The sequence below is a fragment of the Triturus cristatus genome, chromosome 7 (genome assembly GCF_964204655.1).
Source record: "Triturus cristatus chromosome 7, aTriCri1.1, whole genome shotgun sequence".
In the NCBI taxonomy this organism is placed as follows: Eukaryota; Metazoa; Chordata; class Amphibia; order Caudata; family Salamandridae; genus Triturus; species Triturus cristatus.
In genome coordinates this window covers 423,471,348-423,491,406 of record NC_140590.1, presented here as the reverse complement: position 1 = coordinate 423,491,406, position 20,059 = coordinate 423,471,348, and the positions used below count along the sequence as shown (strand labels likewise).

The 20,059-nt window shown below is 39.8% G+C and overlaps 1 protein-coding gene across 1 annotated transcript in view; it reads left to right on the top strand.

Moving 5' to 3' along the window:
- The window catches only part of LOC146809855 (cytosolic phospholipase A2 gamma-like), a 596,102-nt gene that overhangs the window by 211,224 nt on the left and 364,819 nt on the right, over positions 1-20,059 (top strand). Inside the window, exon 5 of the mRNA XM_085616717.1 lies at positions 3,320-3,462. Within this exon, the coding sequence (XP_085472843.1) occupies positions 3,320-3,462 (143 nt within the window). The remainder of the gene's footprint in view (positions 1-3,319; positions 3,463-20,059) is intronic.

Sequence of the window (20,059 nt, the reverse complement as noted above, 5' to 3'; positions counted from 1 at the left end):
TTGTACCTACTCCTCCGTAATTGGGTAAGCAACATGCTGCCTATGGTCCTTCTCTAGCCGTACCAAAAAAATACTGCCTAAATATGTCTCATAGTCGTCCATCATGGATGTGGTCTGTGATCTATAGTATCTAGTATAGAATTGGCAAAATTAATCTAGAATCTCTCTGGTGTCAATTAATAAGTTGCCATTGTCAGTACTAAGAGTCAGTGAAGGTGCAATGTTAGTTCTAGTGCCACGAATAGCAACAGGGGTTATCATACAACTGCCAAATATTGGGCAGATTGTGGCCATGTATTACATTGCTCACCATGATTGTAAGAGGACAAGCAAAGAAGTGAGTCTAAAAGTGTAAAGTTCTAGTGGGGATGTCCACCATACACAATACAGTGAAAATCATGAGATTGACTGAAAGAAGTATTCAACCAGGCGTTAACACCAGTGTACTGTGCATACCTGAGATTCTTCAATAAATTAATTCAACATGGCTGAGCATGCTACAGACAAAAATTAACTAATATGAGGGTTCTTGACTGGCTTGAAACCATTGGTTTAGACCTAAATCAAGACACTCATTTGAAGATCAATTTTATTGGTGAGAATGAGCAGATAGGGATTTGGGTGCACCTAGATCTTCATTAATATCTGTATCAGTGTCTTTTGGGTACTCTATCATTGGAACCACAACCTTTCAGCATACTGTTGTTGACCCTAAAAATTATCTTAGGGTACTCATTTTCAGATAAGTCCTATATGCCCATGTGGAACAAATAATTGCCCGCATGAAAAAAGATTAAAAATCACCTGGCAAAGTTCATCAATCAGAATCACCCAGGATTTCTCCAAAGACATGGCAAATCAAACAAAATGGAAAACACCGAGAGACTTATCTAACTAATTTTCCTTCATTGGCCCAACAAAGCTAAAAAAAAAGCTTAATGGCAAACAAGCAATCTTCAATGAACCATCTATGAATCACAGACTCTCAAATGATTACAGAATGCCATTACATAGGAAATGCTATTGGCGCTACGAAGGTACAAACAGCGGAATCCTTATTAATCATACCTATTTTTATCCACTAACCGTAGCTTAATCTAGCACATTGATATAACTTCTCCCATAGTTAAAATAACCTCATTCAGTCACATTAAAAACTCCAATAAATAAATCACACTCCCTCATGGATTTCCATGATGCATGTACTTACCTTCTTTTACACTCATCTAACACCACTAGGCACTGACACTGACACCAATGCACCAGTTAATTGGTGTCTAGCAGCGGGGTTGACTCAGCTATTATATGTACACTATTGCTATAACTTTATTTTAAATATGCCAATCTACATTATCCAGGCCTACGCTTGCTTGCTTTCCCCTAAAAGTTACTCAGTTAATGATTCGGATTCTATGCCTATCATCACTTTTTCTTATTTTGTATAACTGTTAATCCTGTACATGATTTTCTGCATGAAGGTTTAGGTATTAATGTCTATGTATCTAAGAAGTTTGAATTCCCCCTGGATGCCAAGATTCATATGGCACCCTCGAAAAATAGTAACCCGTTCTAAACCTATGCAGTCTAACTATCCCAAAGAGAGATATTAGCGGAAAACATTTGTTACTTCTTTCTTTCGTGATTGATTACATATTATTTCTAAGAGAACCTAGCTGTATTACTTACAGATAGCATTCTTATCTGTGGCGTAGCTCAGCAGTCTTACAAGCAGACTACTTGTGTCTTCACTGTCTATCCATATCTATAGGGATGGGGGAGTAGGCGAGGGTGGGTTAACTCTTATGTGGGTGGGCTTATTTTTATCTTTTTTTCTCTTTCTCCTTTTTCTCTACCTCTTCTCATGATTCTCTTGCTTCATTTGAACCCCTCCCTAATCTCTTTCCTTTTCTCATTTCCCCGTCTTCGGCAGTATCAAAATAGCAAACTTACAGCCAAAATAAACATCTGTGGTCACTTATCTAACAGTTTTAGTCTTCAACAGGGCACACACCAGGGGAGCTCCATATGCTCTTCTTTAACTTTTAACAATGGAACCGCTCCTTCTCATTCTAAAGGAAAATAAACATTTAGCAGGTATCCCCTTCATTGGTGAGACACAAAAATGATCCCTTATGCCGATTATGTTCTGATTTTTATTCAACATACTTAGACTGCCAAACCCGCTATCTTAGAGACAACAAACAAGTAGTCATCTGTGGCAGCTTATATGCTCAGCAAAGAAAAAACAAGATGCGCCTGCTAAATTTCCATTGTAATAGCTCTTTTATTATTAATACCTGTCTCAAGTATAAACAAAATATTGGACTATGGTTAAAATCAATGAGCGAAAAACACTAACAAAAATTAAGAGTAGTCAAATTCATAACATGGTGGGGCTGTAAAGAAGCCATCAAAATGATAATCTCCCCTCCCATCAATTATATGATGAATTCATTAAAAAATTGTCTCTCCTATCAATGAATTTCTGGAAAGAAGTAAGACAATCATCCCTCAACAATTTCACATAAACTGGACCCCTGACCTTGCTGCCATTGTGCTTGATATATATCGATCCCAAATCATACAGTCCCTCCAACAAGAGGAGAATCTCCTTTTTGTCATCCTCATAACAATCGGTGTGAAACTTTACCAATGGAGTGGAAAGTCCTTCAACAACTCTTGATACATTAATGCCGGGCCTGGACACAATTTAATAGAGGAGATGATAACTCCCTTAAATACACACCTTTTGTTAAACAACACAAATAAACAACAATTTGGGAAAAGCTTGACTAGTATCTGTTTCTTTAAAAACCTCCATAGAAAGGTCACTCACTATGAAAGCAATTTTTAAACCACAACTAAGGACTATATCAGACCCATCCCAAAAATTAATAAACAGTAAAACATGCCCACACACTACCAACATCACTAGGATGCGCTCCCACATCCCTCACTCCCGCTTTTCCCCTCATTTTTCCTTCCCCGCTACTTGCTCTTTATTCCCACTCTACCTTTCACGGTCTGCTGTATTTCAATTTTCTTTCTTTTTGCTTCTTTTACATCTATGGACAAAACAATCAACATTGGGTAAGGTGAATCAGATGGCTGCCACAAGGTTCTTTATAAATGTTTCATGCAAAAAAGTAGCACACAATATTTGTGTAACCATGACTTACTTGCAATAAATGTTTACTTACCTGTTACTCAATTTCCATGCTGTTAAACAATATAGTTTTTAAATCCCCCCAAACATATTTGAAATTAAAAAACAGAAAACATTGTTGTTCTGATGTCCCACCTTTTTCTCTATATTCAGGAAGAAGTGCCTGTTATTGCTTTCATGGGGTCTGGTGGAGGCTTGACTGCCACAATTTCTTTAATGTCCATGCTGGAGGAGCTGAAAAAGCAAGATCTCTTAGATGCTGCCATGTACACTTATGGATGTTCTGGATCAACCTGGTAGGTGAATCTGAATATTAAGCTGTGTGAACACCCCTCATACTGTGCTCCATCAACCAGCTAGGAGATTGTTCTCTTTTCTCAAGAATCGTGATAGACTTCAATGTCAAATAAAAGAATAATCACTTATGCATGTGTCTTCCATTACTAGGAACTCCTCTCCTAAGGATTACCCTAACCTCATGAAATCAGTATGATTTGTCATGATCACTTCAAGGGTATCTCCACTAATTCACCTTCTTAACTTGCTTCGAATGTGGCATTTTCTCTGCAGAGATATACTGCCCCAGCATTTTTTGACTTTCTAAGCTCCAAAAAAGGGTATGAAGGATTTTGCCGAAATTTCACATAACCATGCAGAAATTAACTACGCACAATTTCAGGAAAATTACATGAAACTACATAAAAAAAATTTAAATGCAAATATGTCATTTTGCTCTATATTTTAGAATAATATCCAACCTTTCATCAATTTTTGGTGTGAGAACGCATTTAACAAAATCACTGAGAACAGCAGCCACTTACGTAGTGGTTGTTCGTTCCCATAATTTGTTTTACTGCAAATGATGCGCTCACGTTTGATTTGTATTGTGAATAATGCATACCTATGCTAAGCTGTGTAATGGTGTTATTTTGAGAGCTTCAAGTAACTAGCGTAACATGAAATTATGCAAATGATATTTCCATAATAAGGAAAGAACTCCTATCAACTGTATCTCAGAAATTTTGAGTGCGCTGGAACCTGCTCTTTAACATCATAAGGCTGTCAGTGCTCCAATGCCCCAGAGTCCAAGATTGTGCCAAGACTATGCCCAGTAGCATTGTAGAGTACGATGTAGATACATCAGACTATTTATTCTCCAATGCCAAGTACAAAGTAATTATTGATCCTAGTATTGTGCTGAGTACCTAAGTATGCAAATCTGATTACATTTATAATGTTTCCTTTACGGCATTGCTGTTAGATCTGCAACTAAACATGTATGTGCCATCTCTCCTCATGCATCTCCGGTATCATAACACTTTTCTTGAGCTACACAGTGCACCTCTCATTTACTGTCATTCATGTATCTGTGCCTGAACTTTCTACCTTTTTACAGGCTCTAGAACTCTGTGCACTATACCCTTGATAACAAGTAGTAAAGTGCCAGTGTTCCCCTTTTAAGCATGAATACATTGTCATGCTCCTAATTGGTACATTTAATGTGTCTATGTGTAACTAGTATATAGTAAAAAAAATGAATTTGTTACCAAGTGTACCCAGGGCCTGGAACATAAATGCCACTAGTAGATTGCATCACCTATTGTGCCATCTACTACAGTTGCAGTGCAAACCAGGCTTCAGGTGAGGCCTATCATTAGAATTAGAGCCTGTCTGTCGCAGTGTAAAACGATGGCCAGAAAAATGAAAATCTACAATAAAACCAAGTAAAGACAGCATCCAAAACATAAGTAAAAATGAAGAGCTGCAACTTAGAACTGTTAAAATAAATATAACACATACTATATTTTGAAATAATTAATCTTTTTTTGTTACCATAAAATCCACAAATAGAAAGTCAGAAATACCAAAATACATCAAATCCACTAATGGGAAGCTGTAATTAAATTGTAGAGGTTATAACTATACCAAGGAGAGCACACCAAGGAATGGGAAGCTGTAAATAAATTATAGAGGTTATACCTATACCAAGGAGAGCACACCAACGAAGACACACACTGGAAATGCACAAATCTTTATTCTAACACGTGCTATGACAGGACTACCACTAAAAACAAAATGGTAGAAATTGTTAGGAAGTATAACCTCCACCCTAATATTACAACAAAAGAAGTGAGATATATTTGACAAAACCTGAAAGAGGACAGGATGATCACACAAGAGCCAACAGGAATGATACTTAAGAATATCCAAATTTTTCTCAACAGGCAACATGCAAACTAAAACCAAACTCCCAAGTATGCCCAACCCAAAAACCTAAAAAAACATACACACTCTTAAGAAGAATTTTTTTTTACTGTACGATACCCATAATAATAACAATTTACTAACCTTAACAGAAGGATTGCTATTTTAAGTTGTGCTCTTCACTATTCAGTGAAATAAAGGCAATACATGGTCAGCATCACAATCAAACATCCAATCAGCAGAGCTTAATGTGAGCTAATGGTTGCAGGTGAAGCCCACCAGTACTGATTTTTGAGGACCAGCAGTTATGTTTTCTCAGCAGACCTTAATTCAGGACAAGAGAGAAAAAACACTAAGTGAGTAAAGATGGAGGACGAAATAGACAATAAAACAGTTAGAAAGGTCAAGAGGAGGAATAAAAAGAATCAGCAGAAGTGAGATAAAGAAGCAAGGAGTGTCTGGTGATGGATTAAAGAGGCATGATTTAGAATCAAGACTATAGTATCTGGGTGCTTGCTAACCTAACATTTGAGAACACCAGCCACAGGCTTCTGAGCAAATCTTTGGGTTATACCACTTATTCATTTGAAAAGTAAGCACTGCCCATTAGTATGTGCATTGTTATCTAACATGCAAAGTAAAACTTACAATGATTTGCTAATTGAAATGAAGTAACAAACAAAATCAATGATATCGCTCAACAAATCCTCATGGAGTGTCAATAGGCAATGATTTCCTCTATATAAAAAATGCTCACATACAAAAACATCAGTTCAGTTCAGTAGTGTTGCTATCATTTTAACCAGAGCATTTGGAGGCACTTTCAAAAATACACAACCAGAATTATCACAAAAAATTAGCACAATCACGGTAACAAAAATCACTAAACTTCACAAAATAATTATTCAATCCCCATATCACAAAAACATGAAACAAAACTAGTCCCATTCATGGATTAGTCTGAAGATATTTGGGTTGAGTTTCTATATTGATTAGTTAATAGACGGCAAACCAATTATGACATTCCACAGTGCAAATTATTACAGTAGCATCAGATCCCAAGAAGTAATGACAAATAATGCAGTGGAAGTCTGGCACATTTCTGCACAAGGAACACTTGGAAAAAGCAATGCTACACTCTACCAATCCCTAGAAGTACTTAAAAAAAGAACAAAGCCGACAGGAAATTAGAATGAGACTATCTCTAAACCAACTCAAGCCAAATGTATAAAAACAAACTAGCATGCAAAATAACACTATTTGCTAACAACCAAGTCCTACCTTATCTAGATTTAATAGCAAGAACCTTATTTTGAAAACACCACACTAAACAAAAACACCTTAAAACCTCCCTAAAAATAGAATACTTACAATTTATTTATATTTATTACTAAATAATGTAAAAATAAATATAACTTATATTTTGGGTAAATAACCAATTCAATATTCAGATTGAGAATTACAAAATATAAATAAGTAAATAAATAAATTAACAAGACAAAATAACCTACATCAAAGTGTTGCACTTTGGTGAATGGTCCAATGTACTATTCTCCACCCAGGCTGAAACACAACTGAGGAAAGTGTTATACATTGGGAGGAGGAAGGGTCAGATTTACTATTTCCCCTCTAATTGTAATTGCATTGGGGAAAGTGTTGAACTTTCAGGGTTCAGAATTATTATTCCCACTCAAACGTAATCCCATGGGGAAAGTATTGGACTTCGGGGGGGAAGGGGAGTTCAAGTTTACTATCCCCATACCAGACTGAACCACATTGTGAAGAGGATTTGACTTTGAGGGGGGCACCCACATTTACTATTTCAAATCCAAACATAATCACATTGGGAAAACTGTTGCTCTTTGAGCAGGTCATATTCCATTCTCATTCCAAACTGCCTCAGAATTCTAACACAAATTCTACTAAAAAATAATACTTGGGAGGAATACATTTTACATATACAAAAAACATCAGCTAATAAATATACTAAAAATATATTCCTGAAATAATAAAACCCTCAACAAATGACATAAAATGTAAATTTGGAATTATTTAAAAGAAATCATATTACAACAACATTATTTTAAACAAAAGTCGTAAATAATAAGTGCAATAAAAAACAATTAAAAATTAAGCACATGTTTTTAAATGTACGTAATAATGTACATTAATTGTCCAAGCAATTGCAGTCATAAAAACATTCCAATAAAGATATATAATATAGTACTTGTAATGCAAAGAATCCAAAACAAATAAAAAAATGTAATTCAAATATAGATTTTTTATTATTATTTAATAAAAACATATATGGAATACATATTGAATAACTAAATCTAAAATAAAATCAATTTATATATACATTTATTTAAATACATCACACAATGTAAATTTTAAATTTACAAGCTTATAAAACAATTACTTGAATTCACTTCACAAGTTGTTTAAACAAAATACAAAATATCAACACAAAATTAACATACAATAAATCCACTTAACCCCTTCGCCGCGGCGGGAATTCCGCCGCGGCGCTGGGGGGGGCGGGGGGGCAGCGCGGTGGCGCTGTGCTCATGACGGAGCCGCTCCGTCATGAGCCACGGTTGAGCTGTGCTCATGACGGAACGGTTCCGTCATGACTCCGCCCAGTTGCGTTGTCCCCCCGCACAGGCGGGGAAACAGCACCGCGTGGGCGGAGCGGCCGCCAACGGTCGTGGCATGACGGAACCATTCCGTCATGAGCACACGGCAACCGTGGCTCATGACGGAGCGGTTCCGTCATGAGCGGGGAAGGGGTTAAATGATGTATCTTACAATGATATAACATACAATTATATTTCTACAGTGATATTAAAAAATAGCTAAAAATAGTTATTGTTGCCTGCAATAGTCTTTCCCAATATCTTTTTGAAAACACAAAATATTTTTTACACAATATTTGTGTCTCACGATATTCTTTACTCTTTATTATGCATAGGAGGCATAATACCACTATCTCTATCTGTCTATTTCTTTTAAAGCAGTCCATGTTCCTTAAAGGAACTGGTGCTGCTTTAAAAATCATCCAACCTAGCAGACAGTGGTCCCCTGGACCACATTGTAGCATCTGCTGTAATAGCACTATCTTTATTAGAATGCAGTAAATCAATTTCACATGATGTTGCCCTTTCCTTTATCCACCACTTTAGTGGGTGCATTTAATCTCACGCTCATGGTGGAATGTTCACAGGGGTTTTGACAGTTGGGGGAGCGGGAGGGGGAATTCTGTGGAAAGCTATTATGCAAAGAGGAAATAAACCTTTGTCCTCACAACCTGTGTCTTGTTACAACACAACTCTACTGTAACCGTGAGTTTATCGGTTCTTTGCACCTGAGGTTAGGGTAAGCCTTAGCGAGCTTACACCGCCAAGGTGCTTTTCTCTTTTTTGCAACTAGGTCCTGATGAAAGCTTAGTGAATAACATTGACAAGCTGAAACATGTCGACCACTTGACCACTCAAAGGATAAGTCTGACCAAATTAAAGTCAGAATTAACTATCCTTCATAATTTTTTATCTATTCCTGTCTCGGCACTATTAAAATGTTCTGGTGCACGATACATGATTTTTAATTCTTTTTGATTATTTCACTTACATATCACCTCACTTTTTCTAGTTTGAAGTTGCTGCTCCGCTCTAAATTAAGCGTTGAAGCACACCAGAGGTGCACAAGGCACCCCTGGCTAAAACCCCATGATGAAGCATGTCACTAACTATGTTGGTGAGTGAGGGTTTTATTTAATCTTTCATCAGATTTATTCTACTTTGATCAAATTGATTCTGTTTGGCACCACGTTAATCACATAGGGAATCACCGTCTGTGTGAATTTCCCTTTCTTATCACACTCTTTTGTTGTTATTACATTGTTACAACACACACCTACTTCTCTGAGACTACTAACACAATTTACACAGGGCAAGAGATACCACTTTGGGAATCATTTGCCACCATTTGATGTGTTTGTATGTAACTTCAACGGTTAGATATCAGAAATATGGTCTGAAACCATTGATATATTGCTTACTGAAATGTGATTTGTAGGGAACATTCCCTCTATGCCCTTTCCAAATTGACATTTGGCATAGGGCACAACACCTATTCTACAATGTGGGAAAACCTTTCAATATGTAAGATGGATTTTGTACTTTAGGAAAAAGAATTGTGCTGTTGCAACCCCAGTGATTTTGCAAATTGGAGGGTTTGCGATCACAAAATCTATTCCAGCATCTGACTCATAGTTCCTCAAAGTTTTTGTGACATAAAGGCTACATTAATTAAACACTGAGGGCCCCATTTATAAAAAATGTTGCATAGCTGCGTGAAAACAGCAATGCAGCACTTTTCAGTGCACCCTCCTTGAAACACCATGGATGCGCCGTATTTACTGTCTCCATATCGCAGGGAGTTACAGATACGTCAGTATTTTTAATGTATCTGTAGGTGCAGAAGGGGGATGGGAGCACACTGTTTCATCTTTCAGCACAGATCACCCCATAGCATCCTGGTAAATGCAGTTCAGTTTAAATGCTTACTTGACTTTTTGTTGAAGTGTTTCACCAAAGATGGTGCAGGTTAGTGCTGTAAATCTCTAGACACATGTGTTATCCTTCATCAGTAGAGATAAAAAATGAAATTCTGGTGTTGCTGAGAAAGCTGCCACAATCCTCCCAGGTCTCTGTACCTCTCCCTGGCCACAGGTGCATCTCCAAGAGCTCGTCAGCTGAGTGGCTCAAAGGAGCCTTTTTAAACAGAAGAGGGCTAGGAGCACAGTGCTTCACCTCCCAGCACAGTTTGCCCATTAGCACACTGGTAAATGCAGTTCAGTTTAAAAGCTTACTGTTAATCTCTAGGCACATGTGTTTCTGGATATTATCCTCCATCAGTAGAGATAAAAATAAAATTCATCTGGGTTTGCTGAGAAAGCTTCCACAATCCTCTAAGGTGTCTGTACCTCTCCCTGACGCACAGGTGCATCTCCAAGAGCTTGTCAGCTCATTGGCTCAAGGGAACCTTTTCAAACAGAAGGGGGTGGGAGCACACTGCTTCAGCTCCCAGCACAGTTTGCCCCTTAGCATCAATGGTGTCTGCAAGAGGGGTGAGTTTAGTGGTCATTTGGTGATAGTTTCTCCGTTTTTGTTCTAAGTATGGAATTTATAAAAATGTTTGATTTGGCCTGTTGAGGGACAAACTACCAATTGTGTTGTTCTCCTTTGTAGCACCTTGGCTCCACAGGCTAACATGGGAAATCTTTGATAAAGTTTAACTATTGCTAGGAGTGAGCTCACAATATACTTCAAGGCTTAAATGAATAGTTACAATAAATTCAACAACTCACCTGAATTAAATTTATTATACGTATTGCAGGAAAGAAGTCCTAGAACTTGCTTTTCTGATGTGTGACAATCCATCCTTTCAGCAGCCTCTCCGGATTGGCTGACAGGAGGAGCAAAACTGCTCTGATGAGGTGTGAAGTATCCTGCAAAGAGAAGAAGGACATCTGGTGGGAGAAGATCTGCAGCTCTAGAGCAATAGTCAGGATGGGCGTGGAGTAGCAAACAGGTCTTCAAAGAGGGAATGACAGGACAGTACACAGGCTCACCCCCACATCCTGCACCCCCAGCCAGACAGGAGCCCCAGAATTTGAATTAGCAGAGGGACTAGAAGGGAAACTTAGCCACTGTAGCAGGTTGCCTTAGCCTGAAAATAACATCCAGGAAGAGTTTCTCCATTTTGAATTTTAAAGGAAAAGTGCTTTCTGAAACAAGAATATGTCACACTTTTGTCATACCTGAGGGTGGTAACCTGCACCCCATTGGTCAGATGTGCCCCCATTCTTGTCCCAGTAGCACAGATAAATATGGGACACCTGCCCAGCAGCTCATTTCCCTGCCTTAATTTGCAAGAAGAAGAAGGGCTGCCCTTCTGAAAGCCTGGCCTGCACCAAGAAGATTGCACTCTGAATGACGGCACCTGCTGCACACTTTGGGAACTCGAGGCCTAAAGAATTTGCCTTGCTTTGAAAAGTGAAGGAGTGGACTCCCTGAAAGTAACAAGTTAAAAGAAATCCACCTGCATCATCTCAAGCAAGAAGAAATCAGATAACCACCTTGAGCTGAACTTTGAAGGATTTGGCCAGGTGCATCATGGGAGGCGTAGTCTCAACAGCCCATGGATCAACTCAGAGCTTCTGGAACTATGGATCAGTGTTGTGGATAATTTGGAAGAAGATCCAGAAGTCTGGAGAAGATTGGAGAATTTTGGGCAAAAACTCCATCAGGTAACCGACCCGTCAATGAGAGTCAAACCGGCGAAGTCAAGCAATTACTCGGCTTGATATCCAAGTTTTACCCTCATAAGTTCCAGAGCTTTTCATCATCAACAAGACTTCCAGGAGCTGATGAGGCATTATGCTGAGCCAAAGGCAGCCTGACAAGGAGTATTGCTCAACATCGAGATAAAAAGCTCCAAAAAAGTGACTAAGTCAGAAGGTAAAATCTTAACCGGGCCATACCGCTAAGTGCCTCTGACCTATGCTCCATCGCGGTCGGCCTGAAATTTTGAATTTGTCCCAGTCAAGCGTGACCAGATTTCCCAAAGTGGTGCTTTGCGTTTTTAGCAACTAAAAAGTGTATATTCATTAAAAATTCATATCTTCGGTTCCCTATATTAGATGTTTGTCATTTTGGTGTCATTTTGATCATAAAAATATTCCCTATTTTATAGAGTGGGGTTGGATTTTTATTGTGTGTTGTGTTTTGGTTATTTAATGTACAGGTGTTCACAAATGCTTTACACACCTGTCTTCTAATTTAAGCCAGTGTGCATGGGAATAATTTATTGAGACCTTGACTGTACCATGTATTGTGATTGTGACCTTATTACTAGCGGAAGGGATATACTTACCACTACTAATAAACCACATTCCAACAATGTATGTTGATAATTACCAACTTTTGTGTGGTATGCCTCCATATTTTTTCCATCTGTAGCCGAACCCATTATTGTTGGGCATAGGGCTCTGCACACTTTACTCCTATTAAACAGTGGTAAATTACTTTTACTCTCCCTTTTAAACATGATAACATTAGTATATACGTAATTGGCACATTTAATTTCCTTATAAGTCCCTTAGTACTTGGTAAAACATGTATCTAGGGCATGTAAATTAAATGCTACTAGTGGGCTTCAACACTCCTTGTACCAGCCACTTAAGTAGCACTGTAAACACCTCTATAGGCCTGCCATTGCACCTTGGTTAGGCAGTTTTAAACTGCCATTTTGACCTGATAAAATAAACCTATTTCCATGCCCAAATCTTCCTTTTTAATACTTATAATTCACCCCATAAAATAGGCACCACATGCCCATAGGGTAGGGTGCATGGTGTTAGATCTGGCCCTTTCGACAGGTTTTACCCCCAAACTTTTTGCTTTTTGCCTTCTTTTGACCTTATGTTTGTTGGCCAGAGGATTCTGGGCACTTTACCATTGCTGATCAGTGCTAAAGTGCAAATGCTCACTTTATAATTTGTGATATGATTGGTTATCCATGATTGGTATATTTGATTTACTGGTAACCCCCAAGTAAAGTGCATGGTGTGTGCCAGGGCCTGTAAATCAAATGCTCCTAGTGGGCTTGCAGCACTGGTTGTACCACCCACATGAGTAGCCCTGCGAATGTAACTCAGACCTACCACTAGTTGTGAACTTCCATTTTGCTCTGGCAAGAACACCCACTTTCAATACTGCTGAGGATAACACTTCCTTGGACCCTGAGAGCACTGCTAGAAGAATATATCAAATAATACTCAAACTGGTTCATTAATTTTGCTTATATAGCAATTCATATTGTGAAATTAAATTCAATTGCTTGTTGTGTAAAGGTCTCTAATACACAGACCACTCCTATAATCTGTGGACAATCATGTTTTTGCATACACTTGCTTCAAAAATCCATCTTCGTCATGAAAATAAAGCAACAATCTTGTCTCATTAAGATCATCACAGAATGAACTCCCCAATGCATTTTGGGATGCACTCCTATAGACTATTGTCATGAAAAGGATGCATTTTTGAAGCAATTGTATGACAATAACATGATTGTGCATAGATTATAGGAGTGGTATGCATATTAGAGAGGAATACACAACAAGCAATTTAATTTTACAATATCAATTGATATATAGGTAAAATGAATGAACCAGTTTGAGTATAATTGTTATATATTCTTCTGTTCTCGGGGTCCAAGGAAGAGTTATCCTCAGCAGTATTGAAAGATTATTTGGTTAATGCATTTGCTTTAAACATAATCTTCAAAGGGAAACACAGAGTGCACAACAAATTCCAATTGTTGATACAAGTGCACCCAACTGCCAGACCCAAGCCTTCCCTTTCTTTACATGTCAGGCACCCCTATGGTATGGCCAAGGTACCCTCATGGGCAGGGTGCAGTGGATGTGAAAATTTGGACTAGCACTAGTGTGTGTGACATGTTCTGATAGTGAAATACAGTGTATTTCATGTTTCACTGTTAAAAGGCTATCTGTCCCATAGGCTTAGAATGGGGTTGCAGTGTTTCATGTTTACATGTGTAACTTTCTCTAGGGACAAAATAAGACATCATGTTTGGACTCTCAGAACTCAGAATTTATTAACACACCTTTTGGTAAAGGTGGTTTTTAAATCCTGTGTTTCAAAAATGCCACTTTTAGAAAGTGTTGCATGTTATTACTTCACTATTCTGTGTGCCTCTGGCTGCTTGTGTATTCAGCATCTGGTGTGTGGTGAAAGGAGGCGAGATGTGCGTTCAGTCTAGACGGTCCCTGAGGGGAGTTGAGGTGTGCCCTGCCTTGCCTGGGTGACTCAGCGCAGAGCTGAATAGACCTGGTCTGCAATTAAAGTGATGGGAAGAGTGCTACATACACCTGAATAGGCTAGGTCTCCTTTTTCACAATGCTGTGTCTGCCCCTGTGGTCATGCTGTACAAGGGAATGAAGAACTGGTTTGGACTGAGTTCAGAGACCCTTGCTACAAAGACATCAAATACATTTTGGGGTTAGAGTATGTGTCCTAAAACCCAAGTAAATTGGATTGCTTCAAGAAAACAAGAGGACCCTACCAAAAAGAAGAGCAGAAGGACAGTGTGAGGAGCACTACCTTGTATGAGAGAAGGGTGGGTTGGCCTTCAGTTGCTGCTTCTGTGGTGGAGGAAAAGGAGTGACTCTTTTTGCCCTGCTGTGGTATCCTGCTTGTAAATACCAATCTCCAGGGCCTTTGTGTGCTGGCCTCCTATTCTGGGGAACTCAGGGGCATCAAAGTTTCCATGTGCTGCGCTCTGGGTGCTTTACTATTGCCAGTGTGCTGTGTCCTCCCGCATTTCATTACAAAGGAATGCTTGTTGGGAATTACCTCTTCAGAGCACTGGACTTTGTATACCCAACTAGGGAGGTGCTTAGGGGTCGTGAGCAGCATGGAAGGAGCCCAGATAGTGTAGAAATATTTCCCTTTATTGCGGGAAAGGCGTGGGAGGAGCGCTTGCTGTTGGCCCCATGAAGCACAGTGATTTTTCCCCTTCGTTGCAGGGAAAACATGGAAGGAGCCCTTGCTGGTGGCCCCCAGGAAGCAGAGTGATATTTCCTCTTTGTTGCGGGGAAAAGAGTGGAATGAGTGTTTTCAGCGCCCTAGCGGTGAGTGCAGCACTGAACGGAGAAGAAGAGCAAGAGTTCGGCTGCCCCCCAGCTGGGCGAGCGCCGCGTCACCTAGCAACGGATGCAGCAGTGATGCCTTCTGCTGCGCCGGGCCATAGCTCCTGAAGGCGCCCACGAAATCCGTAACGGCCTCCACTGCAGCGTGGCCCAGAGACACGGAGGGAGACAGGAGGGCTCCAGAGGTGAAGCAGGCTACCCCATCTGTCGTCGGCTCATGCCTGTCATCAGGCAAAGTGGGGTCTTGCTGCACAGCCGCACCAAATAGATGCAGATGGCTGCCTTGATCCATTGAATGTGGGAGAAGGACCGGGTGAGGTCTTCCAACATTGGTCCTGCGATTGCTGGTTCCTCCCTCTCCCGTTGGGAAGTGTCGGGGCCATGTGTTTTAGTGGCACATGCTCCTTATGTAGAACCTGCAGGAATGGAAAGACCTCATCTGAGGCCCCGACCTCTGGCCAAAAACTACCGCCTTACCCAGTAAAGGTGCGCAGCTACAGCTGCGGCCTACAGTTTTGGCGTGGCCTATTCCAGGCCAGTTGTATGTTTGGGCATTATATTTGATGTGCCAAAAGCATGATGGAAGTGACCGCAACCGGCCTAATTAGTAGTATTGCGCCCAAGGTAGCGCATGTACAGTGGACTGGGGTTTCTAAGAGGGAGGAGCTTTACAAAATTACTATACAAAAGGCTGTAGGAGGGCAGGGAAGCTGCCCCCTATATAGCCTTGGTGTTGTTTAGTGAGTTACGCTCTGCCTCTAACCACTGTATGTTTCTTTTGTGTCCTGATGCACATATGTTTAGGAGCGACATACTTATACAACGATGGTTCTTCAGGATGTTGGTATAACATGGGCAACAAGTGTTTATTCTTATTCAAAGTGACTTATGCATTTAATGTACATTCTGATGACACGTGCCTAGTGGCACAGGTGATTTGTGTAATGGTGGGCTGATGTGTGCTGACTTTATATGCAACTATATGACAACTGCCTAGTGGCGCAGTGATTTTTGTTATATGGTCGAAATGTACTGTTCATGCTAGAAAATGAGTTATGGTCTAATGTGAGTTATGTGTAAATAATACAAAGGATATTTTTGATATACCCTAATGTGCAGTCTCTTTTTGTAGTGTGCCTTTTGTTACACTAGTGCATGTGTGTGTTTTGCAAATGCTTTACACATTGCCTCTGGGATAAGCCTGACTGCTCTACTAAGCTACCAAGGGGGTGAGCAGGGGTTACCTTGGGTGTGTAACTCCCTTAACCTGACTACAGTGGTGTGTTCTGCCAGTCATAGGTGTATGCCCTAGCCAACCAAAAAACACAATTTCTAACACATTGTATTAAAAAAGTTAGTTCATGTGACATATGCTTTTATGTCCTGGCAGAATAAAATCCCCAACGCCTTTTTCCACTGTGGCAAGACTGGATCCCCAATCGAAAACACTTTGTTACATTATACCACTTTATAATGCCTATCTTCAATTTATGAATAGCTAGAAAAATGATTCCAGGATTATTTAATTAGTAATTTAAAATCTAATTTAAGGGTAAAGTCAAATTGTACACTACAGTTTTTAAAATTACACGTTTCGAAAGTTATCCTTTTCCAGCCTATGCCAAATGTGAACCAACTGGTGAATGGCTTCCTTGTGGTGAGATGCAAATTATTTTCTGACAGTGGCCAAAAAGGCCTGGGTTTTGGAAAATTGTTTTACTTCCCTGAGTAGGAGGGTCTTGCGGTTGTCCCCAGCACCTTCTTAAACTTCATAGTGTTCCTACCCTCTCACTGGCAGAGGTAGCTCACACCTATGCCTTCCTCCCTTTGTCTTCTTAGTTGGCTTGGTTCCAAACCAGTCAGTCAGTCAGTCAGTCAACAATAGCTTTATTCGGTTAAAAGTTAAAACCATCAAAGCATACAGCAAAATTTCATTTGCAAATAGTTACAATCAAAATAAACTACAAAATCTTTTCAGACAAACGTACAATTAACAATATTTCATAAATACGAAATTAAGCAAATAATTGGCGAACAATCACATTAAAAAGTATGTCAGCCCTAATATTTAAAAATTATTACAAACCAAGAAGGAGGGGAGCTGTCCCAGATCTAGTCAGGAGTGATCACAAGGGAGTATTTTCGCATTATCATAGACTGTACCATGTATTGTGATTGTGACCTTATTACTATCGGAAGGGATATACTTACCACTACTAATAAACCACATTCCAACAATGTATGTTGATAATTACCAACTTTTGTGTGGTATGCCTCCATATTTTTTCCATCTGTAGCCGAACCCATTATTGTTGGGCATAGGGCTCTGCACACTTTACTCCTATTAAACAGTGGTAAATTACTTTTACTCTCCCTTTTAAACATGATAACATTAGTATATACGTAATTGGCACATTTAATTTCCTTATAAGTCCCTTAGTACTTGGTAAAACATGTATCTAGGGCATGTAAATTAAATGCTACTAGTGGGCTTCAACACTCCTTGTACCAGCCACTTAAGTAGCACTGTAAACACCTCTATAGGCCTGCCATTGCACCTTGGTTAGGCAGTTTTAAACTGCCATTTTGACCTGATAAAATAAACCTATTTCCATGCCCAAATCTTCCTTTTTAATACTTATAATTCACCCCATAAAATAGGCACCACATGCCCATAGGGTAGGGTGCATGGTGTTAGATCTGGCCCTTTCGACAGGTTTTACCCCCAAACTTTTTGCTTTTTGCCTTCTTTTGACCTTATGTTTGTTGGCCAGAGGATTCTGGGCACTTTACCATTGCTGATCAGTGCTAAAGTGCAAATGCTCACTTTATAATTTGTGATATGATTGGTTATCCATGATTGGTATATTTGATTTACTGGTAACCCCCAAGTAAAGTGCATGGTGTGTGCCAGGGCCTGTAAATCAAATGCTCCTAGTGGGCTTGCAGCACTGGTTGTACCACCCACATGAGTAGCCCTGCGAATGTAACTCAGACCTACCACTAGTTGTGAACTTCCATTTTGCTCTGGCAAGAACACCCACTGTCAATACTGCTGAGGATAACACTTCCTTGGACCCTGAGAGCACTGCTAGAAGAATATATCAAATAATACTCAAACTGGTTCATTAATTTTGCTTATATAGCAATTCATATTGTGAAATTAAATTCAATTGCTTGTTGTGTAAAGGTCTCTAATACACAGACCACTCCTATAATCTGTGGACAATCATGTTTTTGCATACACTTGCTTCAAAAATCCATCTTCGTCATGAAAATAAAGCAACAATCTTGTCTCATTAAGATCATCACAGAATGAACTCCCCAATGCATTTTGGGATGCACTCCTATAGACTATTGTCATGAAAAGGATGCATTTTTGAAGCAATTGTATGACAATAACATGATTGTGCATAGATTATAGGAGTGGTATGCATATTAGAGAGGAATACACAACAAGCAATTTAATTTTACAATATCAATTGATATATAGGTAAAATGAATGAACCAGTTTGAGTATAATTTTTATATATTCTTCTGTTCTCGGGGTCCAAGGAAGAGTTATCCTCAGCAGTATTGAAAGATTATTTGGTTAATGCATTTGCTTTAAACATAATCTTCAAAGGGAAACACAGAGTGCACAACAAATTCCAATTGTTGATACAAGTGCACCCAACTGCCAGACCCAAGCCTTCCCTTTCTTTACATGTCAGGCACCCCTATGGTATGGCCAAGGTACCCTCATGGGCAGGGTGCAGTGGATGTGAAAATTTGGACTAGCACTAGTGTGTGTGACATGTTCTGATAGTGAAATACAGTGTATTTCATGTTTCACTGTTAAAAGGCTATCTGTCCCATAGGCTTAGAATGGGGTTGCAGTGTTTCATGTTTACATGTGTAACTTTCTCTAGGGACAAAATAAGACATCATGTTTGGACTCTCAGAACTCAGAATTTATTAACACACCTTTTGGTAAAGGTGGTTTTTAAATCCTGTGTTTCAAAAATGCCACTTTTAGAAAGTGTTGCATGTTATTACTTCACTATTCTGTGTGCCTCTGGCTGCTTGTGTATTCAGCATCTGGTGTGTGGTGAAAGGAGGCGAGATGTGCGTTCAGTCTAGACGGTCCCTGAGGGGAGTTGAGGTGTGCCCTGCCTTGCCTGGGTGACTCAGCGCAGAGCTGAATAGACCTGGTCTGCAATTAAAGTGATGGGAAGAGTGCTACATACACCTGAATAGGCTAGGTCTCCTTTTTCACAATGCTGTGTCTGCCCCTGTGGTCATGCTGTACAAGGGAATGAAGAACTGGTTTGGACTGAGTTCAGAGACCCTTGCTACAAAGACATCAAATACATTTTGGGGTTAGAGTATGTGTCCTAAAACCCAAGTAAATTGGATTGCTTCAAGAAAACCAGAGGACCCTACCAAAAAGAAGAGCAGAAGGACAGTGTGAGGAGCACTACCTTGTATGAGAGAAGGGTGGGTTGGCCTTCAGTTGCTGCTTCTGTGGTGGAGGAAAAGGAGTGACTCTTTTTGCCCTGCTGTGGTATCCTGCTTGTAAATACCAATCTCCAGGGCCTTTGTGTGCTGGCCTCCTATTCTGGGGAACTCAGGGGCATCAAAGTTTCCATGTGCTGCGCTCTGGGTGCTTTACTATTGCCAGTGTGCTGTGTCCTCCCGCATTTCATTACAAAGGAATGCTTGTTGGGAATTACCTCTTCAGAGCACTGGACTTTGTATACCCAACTAGGGAGGTGCTTAGGGGTCGTGAGCAGCATGGAAGGAGCCCAGATAGTGTAGAAATATTTCCCTTTATTGCGGGAAAGGCGTGGGAGGAGCGCTTGCTGTTGGCCCCATGAAGCACAGTGATTTTTCCCCTTCGTTGCAGGGAAAACATGGAAGGAGCCCTTGCTGGTGGCCCCCAGGAAGCAGAGTGATCTTTCCTCTTTGTT